A 15,830-nucleotide genomic window follows, 5' to 3' on the forward strand; every position below is an offset into this window, starting at 1 on the left:
TTTGTTCCAACTTTGCATTTTATTGATGTGTCTACATTCAAAAAATACTTAACGTACACATGACCAGTCCCAGGCATCATATGTGGCTCTCACAACTGAGCAGCACCTGACACTCCTTTATATACATCCCACACAGGTTGGCCTGTCTGTGGTTATCGGGTGTCAAACCACAGGCAAAATGGTCGGGCCCCATGCAAAAAAAGCCTGTCTGGAAGAAGAATTTGCCTAGGCAGCTCCCAACGTAGCCTACTGTGTGACTGCCACATGTGCTGGTTACATGACCTGACCCAAAGACTCACATGTCAGGAAACAAGAGAAGTGAGCAGTCCTCTAACACGTGGAAGCATCCAGTGCCTGGCATTTACAGAAAACCTTCAGTACAAAATTGAAATGGCTAATAAAAACAAAACTATTCAATTTTCTACAATGCAGAGCTTGCCATACGTAATGCTATTACACTTCTGGAAGTCAAATTTTATGGCAGGCTAATATCCTTAATAACTACTCTTTGGGGCTATATTCAGAGTCTGGGTTGGACATCCTACAAAACATGCATCTATGTTTGCACATAGAACAAGTGAGATAGAACAGCACGTTAAAATCTCATAAAGGAAAGCTATAAAAATGTATTAGGTACATCAGAATTTGATTTTTATTCAGCAGTAGTGCAGGAACACTGATTTGGAGAAGTTGGTATGACATTAAACCACTGGCTACATTTCTAAGTGGATTCTTCTTTTGTCATACTTCATTGCTTCTGTTTTGTTGAGGGATCTGCTACAGACTAAAGCTGCAGGCTAGAAAATTTCCAAGCATACCACCCAAGCCCAAAGAAAGTCTCAAGTTTTCACCTTGCCCGCTTCACAAACAGAAATGGTATTATTTCTTCTGAAGCAAAAACTGGAGGAAAACAATGGTCACATTTATACTTGTAAAACTGTTCCCCAGTACTTCCATTTGACAACAGCTGAATGGCATTCTTCAACAAAATTCTTTATATAATCCCTGCTATCTCAGATAACTGACACGGAAGTATCATATAAGGTCTGGGCTACATCTTGAGAACCTTTCTGCAATCTTATAATACCATCAAATTGACATGCAAGCTCCGATTTTACATTTCTTTACATTCTTTTCATTTGAAGGCTTTGGAGTGGTTTGTAACATCTACCACTGAAGAAAGCAAAAGCAGGGGAATCAAATACTGAAAGCCACTCTTCTTTCCAACAAAATAATTATATTTAATGACACACTAACTATTCTCAGATCTTGGAATGTGCTGAAGTCTGTAATGGAAAGCCATACAATAAGCACATTTCTGCACATTTAAAACTTCACCTGGACAAACTGTTGTCATATCCCACCACTCTAATCAAGGCCAGAACCAAGTACACTTGGATAAACATGATGAGTTCAGGGAATGCTCAGGTTCCCATATACATTTGCCAGTAAAGACTATCTTCTAACATTTTCAGGGCTCAGAGTGGTCTTAATGGTGTTAGTGATATGATTGCTTGATAACAATCTCTCAAGAGAGCACCGTGTTTCTGCAAATCTCTAGGTTAACAGAAGAATGGGGATGAGATGACCCAGGAGTATTACTGACTACTGGTGTCAATTGATACTTGTGCCAGTTGTGTTCACTTCTCTTACACTCTTAGTCCTTTTGTCTCAATTCCTTCCTAGCCTCCCTTTTTCAAGCACTTCAGGCCATCTTCTTGTCATTAAAATCACTAAGAAGGATGCCTTGAACTTTGTTTCTGCCTGGGTTGCTCCACACGCTTGGTCGTGCAAACTGTTCCAGAGGGGGGTGACTATTTCTGTGTGTTTGTTTAAAACAGGCTAGAGGAGAAATGCTTCTGTTCCAAGTCACATGAGACTGGGTCTCATGAACTGAGATGTCTGTTAGGACTTCCCCTGATTGCTGCTCACAAGTTGCAAGCCTAACTTGTTCCCCACATTATGGCACAACTTTCAGTGGAAATCCAGGCCAAAACATCCCATGGGGCTACTTGGTCATCAGCCTCAAATGGCCTCGGGACAGGTGAGCCACAGAAACTTTGCACTTTTTGAAATTCATTCTTCTTCAGGAAGAAGAATGGATTTTCTTCTTTTCCAGAGCTTGCTAGTAAATTAAGTACTACTGCTGTGTTCTTCTCTACCATGACCACACTGGTGTTCTCCAGTAATGGAAATCCCTCAGACACACCTGAGAAATCTTAGGAACACTTATTTCCAATATTGGACTGCAGGTCATCCACAGGCTCTAAAAAACACTCACAAAAGTGTAAGACACAGAGTACATTATGCCTCTGGTCACTACCAGGATCTGCTCTTTCCGAGGGGTACAGACAAGGCTACAGATTCAAGAGATGACTTCTGTAAGAAAGACCATGCAATTATTTTGAAAAAGCTCAGAAAAAGAGCAGATTGATCATGAACGGATTAGGGCCATGAACAAAACTTCACAAAAACTGGAATGATCTGTATCCCTACAATTTGTACAAAGCAAGTGATTTTGAATGTATTGGTACAGTTTCACATACCAAAAACACAAGCAGACTTCCCATTTTGGGACACTTTTCAATGTAATGATTACCAGCACTGGTAATCCTTACCTTCTTTCTCCTCTCCCCAAATCCAAATCCATTTCCTGTGTTATTTACACATAATGAAAAGAACAAGCTCATAAGCTACACAGTATTAATTGTAATCAAGACAATTCACCAAGTAACAAGATACTGGAAGTAGTTTTATGAAGTTATTGGGGGAAGGGAGTGTGTCGCAACAGGACAGTTACACTTTCTGAATATGTACTATTTTGAAGTGAAGCTGAAGTGAAAACTAAGTGAAACTTAAAATGATAAATTTGAAATTCAGTGGGGATATATATTTTTTCTCACTCTTCAAAGCCTGTACCTTTTTTCCCTTGAAAATATTGATAGGTGTCATATACTCTTCAGAGTAACTTTAAAATTATAAAATATTTAATAATTGCACAATAACCTGTTCATCTCTTGCAGTGAAGACTGAAGGGAAGTCCAAGAAATTCACTGTAGTAAAAGTCCTGCGTCAGCAGAAAGCGCTTTGAAGAAAGCAGTACAAACTGGAAGGAAATTTCCAACACCTGCAGTTTTTGGCTGGTGTTGACTAAAATAAAGTTTTGGGGTGTGCTGAAACCTCTGAGATGAGGGCTGATCTCGCAGCATACTTTTAAAGATATCTACAACCATTTGTTCATTAACAGCTACGAGAAAAGCAGAACAGTATTAATTTCTGTGTAGAAACTCATATGCTTGTGTGAAATGGCTGTATCTTGGCCCGCTGTTTTCTTTGAGTCCAACATTTTGCAGACAGGAGAAATAAGGCTCTCTTCCAGATAAGAGGAACACGCTCTTTGCCCTGTGCCTTAATCTGTTGATTTCCTTCCTTCCTTTAACACTGTTGAATGTGAGCTTTAACCTCATTTAGTCTCCAGAAAGCCTCCAAATTGGTTGCTTCTTCCATTAATTTAACTCCTCATATTGCTTGAAAGACAAAGTGAAAAGATGCTTTTGGATTGAACTCTGGGTGTTGCCATCTATTTCTAGATACAAATATTCAGGTTTCCATCTGTTGTCTGAAAACTGTGTAGGAAACAAAGCCTGTGACCTGTTTCCATACAGAATCAGGTGCCACACACAAGAAGACTTCATTCTGCATGTTTACCACAAACCCACCGAAGCTGCTGGTCTGTTTGGAGGTCAGTTAATTCATCAATGGATCTCCAGCTGCACTGACAAGCGTATGCTCGCGATCCTTTCTTCTTTATCATCTTCGCTCTTAGTTTACTGAGCTCAGGCATGTTATTCCTGTCAATCAAATGAGTTCAGTTTAGTATCATGCTTTTTTTTTTTTTAAAGAAAAAGACACACAAGGCCATTTGAATTCAGAAAAGCTCTTAAGAACATTTCTTAGTACCACTGTCATGAACAAATTTAGAGATAGGCTTAAGTTTTGTTTTGAACACCATCCTTTCTTGAGAGCAGAACTCAGTGTGTAGTTTCTGTATTCTCAGATCAGCTGAAGTGTAATCTTTTTGTAAGCAATGTCCTCAGTTTGGTTCAGAGATGCTCTTTCAGCCTCCAAAGAAAGAGATTGGAAGAAAACCAGGTAGAGTCAATTGTCTTACCGAGAAATTATCCAAAAATGTATTAGTCTTATTAAGCTTACTGTAAAACTCCCTATGCAGAACGGGTATAACTACAGGGATAAAAATGTTATTAGTAGCTGTTTCTCAAGTTGGTCATCAAAGTGACTGAAATGGCCACAAGAGAGAAGAATGTACATCAAACCAACAATTATTCCTGTGCAAGCATCCACCACTCGCATTGTGTCATTATGTTGTTTATTAATTCAAGATCTCAGAACCAAGGAAATTTAGCCTTTAAGTAAACAAAAGAATTATATTTTCATTTAAGCTTTCTAGCGACCAAACTCATCTCAGGAGACTACTATGCATTTTTACATTTGTTTTACATATTTTTTTTTTAAATACTGAGAAAAAAAGATTTTAATTCATTGAGAAACACAGGTTTTTGAAACTGGAGGGAAAATACAGGAAAAACCTAAAATGTAGCATAAGAAAAATAATGGAAAAGGAGATATTTATCCACTACTGTTCTGTTCCAGACGTTACACCCCCTGGTGGCCAAGAACATACCCTGAACACATCCACTACCTCCTTGTATGAACAGGCACATAAAGAGAATTCACCAAAACAAGGGGAAATTAAACTTGATGTCTGTATTTGGAGCATGCCTGGTACACTACATGTCACTAAGCCTTGGCATCAGATAGTTTTAGAGAAACTGGACAGAAGAACCCCTTAATTATAAGTCTTCCCAAAAAATCAAAATGATTAAAGACTTCACTATATAACAAGAAAACTAAAATCCCACCTCTCCAGTTGTTTCAAAAAGCAGCCTGTTAAGAAACCAAACTATCTTTTTTACTAAACATGACAGCATAATGCTTGATAATGGAAAAAAAAAAAAAGCTGACTTAATTGTAGTTTGTGTATGAGTAAGAATATGGTGAGAAGTACATGCTGGTATTTCATTTATTTTTTGGCATCCTGCAATGGGACATCAAGGCCAACACATCACACAGACTATTTTCTTATTTCAGCAGTAAAGTTGCCTCTTGATCTATCAAAACTGAATTATTTTTAAAAACTGAGAGGGACAGTGATGAGGAAGAAATGGAAAGGCACAAAAACAGATTGTGGAAGATTGTGGAACAGATTGTTACACCCCTCTCCCTGCAGACTTTCCCACCTGATTACCAAACAGTTCCTTATTAGTTAACATAGGGCTGCTACGGAGTTTTCACATTTCTTGTTCCCATCTAGCCCTGAAGCACAGTAACATCATACTAATACCAAACCCACCTGAGACGTACCTGAAAAAAAGATAATCACAGGACTGATCCCAGATGTAGTCATTGAAAAGTGACACGCGGAAGTCGCAAGCAGTACAACGTAGCTGATCACACGTTCTGGTCAAAGACAAAAAGACAGGAATCTCCAAGAGCTTATTATAATCAGAGAAGATACACAGATCATTGCTGTTTTAAAACCAGACACACTTGGAAATACTAGAAGCAAGGTTAACCTGTAATCTTAATTTTTCATATATCTGGCACATTCATTATGTACACGTTCAAACCATATGATCATGTATTCATTTTTACAGGTTCCTAACCCATGGAATATATCAAATAAACTGATGTTCTCCAGATATATTCTTTTTCATCCTCCTCACTGGTATTGTACCTGACCACCATCCACATATGCATAACTGCATAATTACTTACTACAAAAAATCCTTGATATAAATGCAATGATGTTCTACTGGATACTGGACACACGTATTTAAAGCACCTTCCCTATGGTTAAAGTACCTTTCCTGCAGTTACAAAGCACTCTGCCTGTCTTCGGTTGAGGCTCTGGGCTGCCTATCTTCAGTTCACGCTCTGGGATGACTTAAACCAGCCTAATGTTTAAGTGTCATACTCAGCATCACACAGAAAGCTGATGACAAGCACAAAAATACAATACTCTACAGCAGAAATTTCCTTAACTACATGATTTGATTTATTGGAGTCTCTTGTCTCATATGCACACATTTTTCAACTCCTCAGATAAGCTAAAGATTTTGTGATCAAGAGCAGAGGACTGGAAGGGATGAACTGACAGACTGCAGTTACAGGCAGTCATTCAAATGAATACAGGGCTGTCCTGTACAGTTCAAACTCAGAACTCTGTACCACCACAGAAACACAGCTGTGATTAAAAATAATGATAAAGCAAGTAGAATTTTTTTTTTACCTTTTTGAAATATTTGTTCCTATGCCATTCGGTGAAGAGCTTCCACCCAAGTACACTGGACAGCACCTATATGGATTTCAGAAAAAAAAAAATCACATTATAGCAAAACATGTTGGAAAAAGTAATATAGCTTCCTGAACAGTTACGTGTTACACAGCATTGCCTTTTCAGCAAGACTTCATCTATTTTTTTAAAGACATAGTGTTTCTAAGATAGTATCTACTGAATACAAGCAAAACATCCAAATGCTTACAAACTACTGAATTTTAAAAATTCCATTGGTAAGATGTTCAAAGAAAAACTTGATGATAACCACTCTATGCCTAATACATGTGATTACATATTGCAGGTTTTGACAGGATGCTGTCGTTCAATAATTACCTGAATTGTAAATAATTTTGACTACATGAAAACACATCAGTAATTCTTCAAAATTAACTTTCTATTTATCTTTATTTTTACAGAAAGTTTCTCTAAGTACTCAGTTTTTTTCTTAGTTAATGTCAGTACAAATTAAACATTAGTAATACTACCTGGCTGCAAACAAGCTATAATCAAGCTGCGTTCAACTAGCCAAACATTTATCACTTACCTTCTCCTATGAATCTGTACAGCAGCACTATTGTTCTGAGGTGTGAGTCTTGCAGAATTACATTTCAATTTCTGTTTAAAAAGCAATCAAAGAATAAAAGGCAGCATTTCAGCATTAAAACAAAATTCTGTTTTACTTAAAAAGCAAGAGCCAGAAAATCTCTGTAACAGAAGCTGGGGACTAAGAGTTTGTAAGGCTCTTTTAGACAAAATCTGCTGAAGTTACAGATGGATAGGTAACAAGGCTTCTCTTAATCTAATAATTCCCATCTCTGCTTGAAGGAACACTATGCAATCACTTTGACTTCACACCTTCTTTCTAGTAATTTTGCCTTTAAAAACATATTTAATTTAGGAGTCCTCTCCCTCAGTGTTTTTGAGGTTTTATTGAAAACACACCAAGGTCTTGTATTATCAGAAGGACAGTGTCTTTGGAAAGTTTATTTGCTGCACATAAAACAGGTTATCAGAATTATAAAATACTAGAATTATAGATCCTAAATTGGAAATCCAAGGGATATAAAATGATAAAATTATACACATTTACTGACAGGTGTACTTTGCTCTCACTAAGATAAACTTACTGTGGTATACAAGCATTTTTTGTTGGCTCAGATTAAGTCATCCTGTAAGGAGCAAGGCCAAATAAAATGAAAACAATCATGTTACAAAATTAAAGAGAATCTGCACATGGAGTTGTATATATAGGAAGTATAAATCAGACAACTTTCTACTGATGATATCTAAAAGAAAACCATTTTCAACGCCTTCTATCACTCTCTTTTTCAGACTGTCTTGACTGTAAATTGGCAGCTTCATCTCCACCTCCTGCTGCCAAACACCAGAAGTCATTTGCAGGTGGCACAGAGTGGTTGGCATGGCTGGTGATTGCCTGCCATTCACAGGGACCTCAACACTTTTCCTGTCAGTGGTCACTACAGCGGAGAGCCTGGCTCCTTGTTTGCTACCCCATCAAGTATTTACATACTGGTAAGACCGCCTCAAGCCCTCTCTTCCCTGGGCTGAACACACCCAGCTCTCTCAGCCTCTCCAAAAGAGCTCCAGTCTCTTAATCATCTCCATGGCCCTCTGCTGGTGTCTCCAGTTGCTCCATCTCTCTCTTGCACTGGGGAGCCCAGAACCAGACACAGTACTCCATCCAGGTCTGGCCTCCTGGACATGTCTGGAGTGCTGTGCTCAGTACGAAATAGATGTGGACATAATGGAATGGGTCCAGCAAAGGACCATGAAGGTGATTAAGATCTTTAGACCACTTGACATACAGATAGAGGCCAAGAGAGCTGGCATTTGGCTCTGACATTTGCCATTATGCTCTATCCTGACTTAGCATTTCCTTTAATTGCCAGTTACTGCCTGCATAAGAACATCTCTTATATCTCTCCTGTTCTTCACTGTAGAACTGTTGTGCTTTCCTTCCTGTTTTATTCTCCAAGTTTATCCTACAGCTTATTTTAATTCAATTTTGGTTTAAACCAGTTTTAGCTAGTGGTGCTTTTCTTTCCATCGCTGAACTTCTGCACTTCTCCAGACTCATACTCACCGGAGGCATTTTGGCAAAGCTGTCGTTGCAGATTTCATCAATAACGTCATCTATATCTTCATCACTGCTGCCAGGACTCACTAACATTTTAGCTGATCTGAAAAACAAACACATTAACCTCCATTTTGTAACGTGATCAGAGCCGTTATAAAGAACTGACAGTTAAAAACATAAATTAGTTCAATTTTTCCTCTAAAATTACTGCACAATCCAAGATAGGCCATCCAGATCTTGACTTTCAGTCCTTGTTGAACTGTCCTATCCCATCATAAGCCTTCTTTTTGCTTATTTTCTTTTATTTGGAAATAAAGAAACAAGCAAAATAAAGCAAGCTTGAATAAAACACTGATAATATACCCCATGCTGCACATACTGAGGGTTATTGGGTTATTTGTACAGCCCTAATTTTCACAGAAATCTCTAAAACATGGAAATAACGCTCTGAAATTGGCAGGCTTTATGCCTCACTCATCCCTTCTAATGGGCTCAGGTAATGGACATTGTTCCAGGTGTCCAGAAGCCCCTGATGGAAATGTAGCAGACTTTCACGAGTCAGCACTGAAAATGGTATTATTACTGTCCCTGTGGAAGGGTCGACAAGGCTGCGTAACATAAATCAATCTTAAAAGCTGATGGTGCTAAAATACAGCAGTAATACACAGCAAAAGTGGCAGCTGTGTTTGGAGGGATGTCTGTTTTTGCTGTATGCAAATTTGAACTCGTTCCTCAGTATTGTGTTTGGAAGCAGGGCAACTTGTTTTTGAAACAGTAAATCTGCTTACTAAAGCCTGTGCCTTCAACCTGGCAATGCACAGACCTTCCCATAAAAAAGAACAAAAACTTTTTATTTACTCTATTCAAGTGCAGCAGCAGTTTGAACTTCTTTTATAATCCATAATTTATAATTTATAAACCTCAGAGCTCTTGTTAGCAATTCAGAATGACAAGCTCAGCTGATATTAGAATATAGAGCAAGACTACTCACACCTACTATTAATGGATTAATTGCACATTAATCCTTACAAGCTAGATTAGTGAGGCTGGACACATTTGGCAAGTTCACCTTTCTTTGCCTGTTTGTAAGGGGATACTCATGTTATGTGCAACTGTACTGTCATTCAATATGATTGTAATCATATAAAAAAATGGGCCATTTCACACAGCTGTCCACAAGAAGTTGTGCTCTCTCTGCTGTTTCAAAAAAGATGATGCAGTGCATATTGTGATGGATCTGAAGAATCTGAAGTGACAGTGAGGACTGCACAGATCACGGTTTCAATACTTCAGTAAGAGTAGACTTAACTGAGGAAGCAGTGAGGGTCAATCTCCTTCTTAAAAGCCTCAAAGGATAATAAGAAACATATTCCACTGTGGACCTACAGTCAGTGAAAGAATCCAGCGAAGTCAATGCCAGGCTGCTAATGTTCTGGCAGAAAGCTGCTTCACAGGCAATGCTAGCTTTCTTTACATTTATGAAATCAGACAGTGTATATATGTATGTTCTATGCAATGAATAAACGCACAACCAGAATTCATACTTTAGTAGAATCCGTGCCACTCTTACAAACAGCATCTGTTGGAAAAATGGGTTTGAAACATGTTTGTACTTACTGATTTCCTCGTCAGCACAATACACAACTCATAAGAATTGTGACTGAATTAGTGAAGGACACATTGCCATTTTGACTGTAATACATTATGACTGTAAAAGCTGTGATAAAAGTGAAAAAATGTAAAAAAAAAAGATATAGCTACAGCAGAGATGTTTTGAATTTGAATACTTGGCATAATCCAGTCAACTGAGTGCTGACAACTGTTTAGCTGCAACACGGGTAACAGTCTCTCTCAAACAAAACTAGGAAATTCAATACGAAAATACTTGTATACAGTAATTCTACAACACTGCAATCCCAGAAAAAAAGAGGAGTATTTTGACAACTGCTTGGGTACTGAAAGGAGGCATCACCTTCAATTTCGTAAAGCAACTGGCAGACCCATGTAAAAGGACTCCGTGGCCAAAATACTGCAACAGGCAGTAATTTTATAAAGTTTAAGATCACAGAAAGTGTGCTGGTGGTGAAGCAGCAGTGCTTTAACACTGAAAAGGGGTTGTGAAGGAATTCCTGCCAACCTGTATGCATTTAGAGAGATCACTGGCGTGTTGTTTTCACTCAATTGTGAAGTCATGTCACCTGAGCCTGCTGTTGGCGAGTTCTTTGTCAAAGAAAGAGAGGCCTGATATACCTCTGCATCAGCAAAGCCAATCTTGAGAAAGAAAACTGTCATTTTTTAAAAGTTCTAATAAGATTGACTTAATTCAGATGTTCATTAAGCAAACAAGGAGGAAGTCCAGCCTTGTGGCCAGACGTAGTGGGCTTGTTAGTCCTGAGCCAGTCCTTCGGCTCTTCAGGACTGGGAAGATGTTCAAGATGGGAACATCTCCAAGATGTTTCAGCCTGGGACACCTGCATCTGCTGCTGACCTCTGGAGGGGGACAGGTGACAACCCCGGAGGTGGCAGGGAAGCCTGAGGGCAGGCGGTGGTGGCAGTGCCCGAAGGTGTTGGCACAGGAGCTGTCGTGTTGAGCATCACTGAGTTTGAGGTAAAGGTGTACAATGCAAGGTAGGGGCTTACTCTAGAGGATTAGTAGAAAAAGTGTTAAGAGAGCACGTAAGCAATCACATAATCAACGGAAGGACACATTTGAGAATGTTTTATCTACTGATACAGATCCTCCTGTTACAAACTGCGGGTCTTGCACTTATTTTACTTGTCATAGGGTCGGCTACAGAGCCAACCACCGCCCCTTTGCAACTCGCAAGCAAGCTGATGTGGGTTTAACGCCACTTTTACTCCGATTCTCCTGAGGGACAAGGATGAGCAGAAGCAACAGGGCTTGCGAGCACACCACTCGGGTGTTTATAAACAGATCCCCGCAGAGTCTGACCGGCGCTCCGGGTCCTTCATCGCGGTGGATCTGAGCCCCGGCACAGCCCCGACCCCTTCCCGCTGGGCAACACTGCGCCACCGGGAGATGCGTGAAGGGGAAATACCCACTCAGGACGCTAACCTGCCCTTCGCCGCCGCCCCTTCCTCCTCCTTTTCGCCCTCCTCATCCTCCCGGCCGCCTCGCAGCGGGCCGCGGGCCGCCCCCGGCGCCGACAGGCGGCAGAGCCGCGCCTCCACCTCGTCCAGCAGCAGCTCCAGCTCGTCCGCCATCTTGCCGCCAGCGCCACCCGCTGCCACCCCCGCCGGCAGGGGAGGAGCCCCCGAGCCCGCCGCGGTACCGGGAGCACGGGGAGGGACCGGGAGGCGTCCCCAATTCGGCTGCCGTGCAGCCTGTAGGGCGTGCGGGAATTAAAAAAAAAGAAGTAAATGGGGAGTTAAAAGGTGCACGGAGCTCGGGGAGCTCCGGCCGTAGTCGGCAGGATTCGAACCTGCGCGGGGAGACCCCAATGGATTTCTAGTCCATCGCCTTAACCACTCGGCCACGACTACACATACTGGCGGATCCCCTCCCGGCACACTATGTCTGTCGCCTCCCGGGACGGGGCTGGGCGTTTTGTGGTCAAAACTACAGGGGTGTAGGCTTCGTCTGTGAGGGTGAACTGAAAAATATAAAATAGAGGCGCATTTAAATGCTTAACGCGCTTTTTGGGTCGCTCGGTCTGTTGTGTGTTGGTCTGTTTGGAACAAAAAGGAAAAGGATTTTCTTGGGTTGCTGTGATCATGAAACGGCCCAACTTCGCTACATCCCCCCAATAAATGCCTCTTTATTTATTTATTTTTTTTTTTCTTGATTTAGATGCACTTGTCAAGAGAAGGGACTCAGTACCTAAAAACAGGTACATTCCTATGCACATATCCCAGTCAGCCTGCAGGGAACTCATGGGAAGGCTTTGGCATGGCTGGAAGGACGCTGGTGGCACCAGGCTGGGGCTTCTGGATGGTTCTGGCCAGTCTCAACCAGTTCTGGCCAGTTGCAGCCAGTTCTGGCTGGTTCCAGCCAGTTTCATCCAGTTGTGGCCAGTTTCAGCCGGTTCCAGCCAGTCTCAGCCAGTTCTGGCCGGTTCCAGCAAGTTCCATCCAGGTCTAGCTGGTTCCAGCTGGTCTCACCCGGTTCTGGCTGGTTTCTGCCAGGTCTGTCTGGTTCTGGCCAGTCTCAGCTGGTTGCAGCCGGTTCCAGCCAGTTCTGACCAGTTCCAGCCAGCCTCAGCCAGTTCCAGCTGGCACGCCAAGCAAAGTGGCTGTGGGCAGGCTGTGACCTGGTAATTAGCAGGTTCTCAATCAGCACTGAGTGCCCCAGCCATACACAGTGTCTTTAAAGGGCTTTTTAGGAGATACCTTAATCAAACTTTTTTTTTTTTTTTTTTTTTTTTTTTTTGTTGAATGTGCTTTATGTAGGATTTTTAAGCAAACCCCTATAAAAGCAGCATTTTGCCTGTGTTAAGCACAAAACAAGGCACTGCCATCCCTGGTCGGCTGACAGAAAGCTCAGTGCTCGCCCCCCTCACCAGGACCGTGCAAAATTTGTGATGAAGTGGGGGCTGCAGTCCTTAACAGCTCCAAGCAAAGCCTCTCGGTTACAAGGTGTTTTACAATCCTCCTGGCATTCCCTGTAATGAGCTGCAAGCCCTGTTTGAATTCCCTCGTACTTAAGCTTTTATTTATTTGTTCCATTTTCCTCCCCACGCATCTCGGGGCTCCTTTAATACCCCAGCCGGTGCGATGGCAGCGCTGCTTGGGGGATGTGTTGGGTAGAGCAGTTGTGAGCCTTCCCTGGGTTGATGTGATGGAAGAAACTAAATAGCGTTGATGCTGCTCCAGCTCTTTTAAGTGGTCCCTTGGTTGGGACTCAGTGTCATGTAGGTAAATTCAATCCAGAAGAAGCGGATTTTTTGGTGGAATTTTTACATTCATCTCTCGCAGCTGTGGAGAGTTTAAACTAATCACAATTCTCCCTGGTATGCTATCATCTCTGTAATTTGAAAAAGGATCAGGAGCCCACAGGCTTGGAAAATCTTGAAGAAACTCTTGTCCTGAAATACATCATCACATGTGGAAAAGACCACTTGCTGCATCATCTTAAAGGAGCTTAAGAATGCCTAAATCCAGTATCATTCTGGCATTCTTTCAAATGGCCTTAGAAATCCGAGTACATTCTCTTTTGACTGCAAAACAGCTTCTTTCCTTTTCCATCAATACTGTGGCTGTCAATGTGTCTGCTGTAAGGTGCCAAAAATGTATGGAGTGTCTCTGGGATAATGGTGCCAAAATTGGGGTGCCTCAAGGCCTTCCCCCATGAACCCACTGCAGCATTTACTCTGTTGGAAAGCATTTGAAAAAAAAAAAAAAAAAAAAAAAAAAAAAGAGGCACAGATCTTTAAAATTCCTCTGCAAAGGAATAAAAAAAAAACCTACAGAGATTATTTTTGTGCAGATTAGTGCCTGCTGTTTAGATCCTTGTTGTTCAAAACTTCTGAAAGGCCCAAAGCAATCAAAGAGGCTGGGTCAAATTAATTCCAGACCAGTCCCTGGAATCACATTGAGGTGAAGCTGACATACTGGGCCTTCAGCTAAGCTGTGGCTGGGAGAAGTATAGGAGACAGGAGTTGAGGTCACATCCTGAATTTTGCCCTCTCTTAGGAGATGAGTGAATTAATTTGCGCAAATCATGTCTCTTGCTGACTGCATGGGGCTTGTATCGGTGCAAATAGAATGGTTACTGACTGCTGAGGTCTGGAAAAGTGTCAATCTCAAATGCAAAACAATCATTTTGTCTGGCAACACTTTTAAAAAAAATTATTTAAAAAAGACTCTTCATAGTGTATCCTCAGGAAGAGAGGACAGAAAGCTGGAAGGCTGGCCTGAGTAGAAGCCATCATGGTCTCTAAACCACAAGCCACTGCAAGCCTTCTCAGCTGTGTTGATAAAACCAGCTTTTGCCACCACAGTGATGAAGACAAAATAACTTCCTAGGGCAGAATGTTAATTTACCTCCTGTGTTTTCTCTGGGAAAACAAAGAGAGCCTTAACTGAAGTTGATCAGAGCTTTCCTCAGCGCCCTTCTCTGAATGAGCGATCTCTGGTGCTCAGGCGATGATAAAGGCTGGCAGAGCTGGGAAGTACCGAAGCTGCCATTTCCTCTGTGCTGTGCTACCTGCAGCCAGCCAGGAGGGAAATGAACGCAGGGAGGCCTTCTTCTTGATGTGGTGATGACATGTTGCAGCCCTTTCTACATTTCCAGCTTTTGCCCCAGAAGCTGGGGTGGAGGCAGGAGCACAGCAGCTGCCTGTCCCCAAGGTGTTGTGCTGCCTTCAGCAAATGTAAACGGGTCGTGCCCCATTTTCCAACCAGTCCAACTTCTTGCGCCCAGTCACGAGTTATTGCTCTAATCCTGTTCCTGGTCACACTCCAGTATAATATCATTTTGAGTGACACCACGCTTATTTTCCAGTAGTGGTGCAGTGCATTAACACAAGTAAATTCAGGCTGAATGTAGATTCTTGGCCGTAATTTAACCAGTAGTAAGCATTTCTGTGGATGAAATTATTCTCTGTAAAGATATCAGATTGGGAGACAACTTCTTGAAAGACTGCTTGGCAGCGAAAGTAGCACTGTGTGCAAGATTCCTAGTGTAATGTTATTAATTTGTGATGTTGAGAGACAGCCTTGGATCAGAGGACCGTTTAAGCTGGAGGCCAATTCAGTCTTGGACTTCACTGTTGATCCTTCCATCAAAGGTGCCAGCTCAGAGCGTGGATTTTCAGCTTGGTTTTCTGGCACAGCTGCCTCACCCGTGAGGACCAGACTGGCATTAGGACTGGAACAACTTGCAGTTACTTCCAACCTTTCCTCAGATTAATCATTGCAGGCTTAGGGTACGTGAGCAGCCATCACCTGGTTCCTGGACTATCCACTTCTCTTGCATAGGGAGATATTCCTGAGGAGATATTTCTGAGGAGAGCAGCTAAGTGTCCCCAGTGGCAACCTAAGCCCTTGTTGTCAGCACTATACATACTTTTGGATGTTTTCAGCCACACGTGCCCATTTGCAAATTAGTCTAATAGTGTAGCATTTACCTAGGGAAGGATAAAGTTTTCAGGTTAGTATGCAAAGCAAATAACCACTTGTCTATGAGTCTTTTTATGAACCTGGTGTAGCCTTGAAAACTGCCTATAAACATGACATTTCTATTTCCAAGAGGGCATAACAAACACTGGAAAGTCATTTCTAGAAAAATAAAAAACAACCCAAACCTTTTAGCTTCTAAGGCAGTGTATCAAGACAGTCACACTTGCAAATCAA

At 41.6% G+C, this 15,830-nt stretch overlaps 1 protein-coding gene across 2 annotated transcripts; it reads right to left on the reverse strand.

Annotated features, from left to right (window-relative positions):
- CFAP418 (cilia and flagella associated protein 418) lies at positions 1–11,756 on the reverse strand. Of its 2 annotated transcripts, XM_084511487.1 has the most exons (7): positions 11,593–11,756; positions 8,523–8,619; positions 6,963–7,033; positions 6,371–6,436; positions 5,443–5,538; positions 3,720–3,851; positions 1–3,527 (listed from the first exon to the last, which is right to left on the reverse strand). In XM_084511487.1, exons 1-7 carry the CDS (start codon positions 11,739–11,741, stop codon positions 3,512–3,514), a joined length of 627 nt encoding a protein of 208 aa, XP_084367613.1. In that variant the 5' UTR covers positions 11,742–11,756; the 3' UTR covers positions 1–3,511. The 2 variants fall into 2 exon arrangements, with proteins under 2 accessions (XP_084367613.1, XP_084367612.1); XM_084511486.1 differs by having other exon boundaries at positions 1–3,851.
- Positions 11,757–15,830: the final 4,074 nt, after the last annotated feature.

The sequence above is a fragment of the Aythya ferina genome, assembly GCF_964211825.1.
Source record: "Aythya ferina genome assembly, chromosome: 2".
NCBI classification, from domain to species: Eukaryota; Metazoa; Chordata; class Aves; order Anseriformes; family Anatidae; genus Aythya; species Aythya ferina.

Excerpts from the sequence above, each read along its gene's own strand:
- CFAP418 (XM_084511486.1), bottom strand. The coding sequence starts at position 11,741 with ATGGCGGACGAGCTGGAGCTGCTGCTGGACGAGGTGGAGGCGCGGCTC. Across the intron at positions 8,620-11,592 it reads GGGGCGGCGGCGAAGGGCAG|ATCAGCTAAAATGTTAGTGA; the intron begins GTTAGCGTCCTG and ends TTTGTTTTTCAG. Across the intron at positions 7,034-8,522 it reads GCTTTGCCAAAATGCCTCCG|AAATTGAAATGTAATTCTGC; the intron begins GTGAGTATGAGT and ends CTTTTTAAACAG.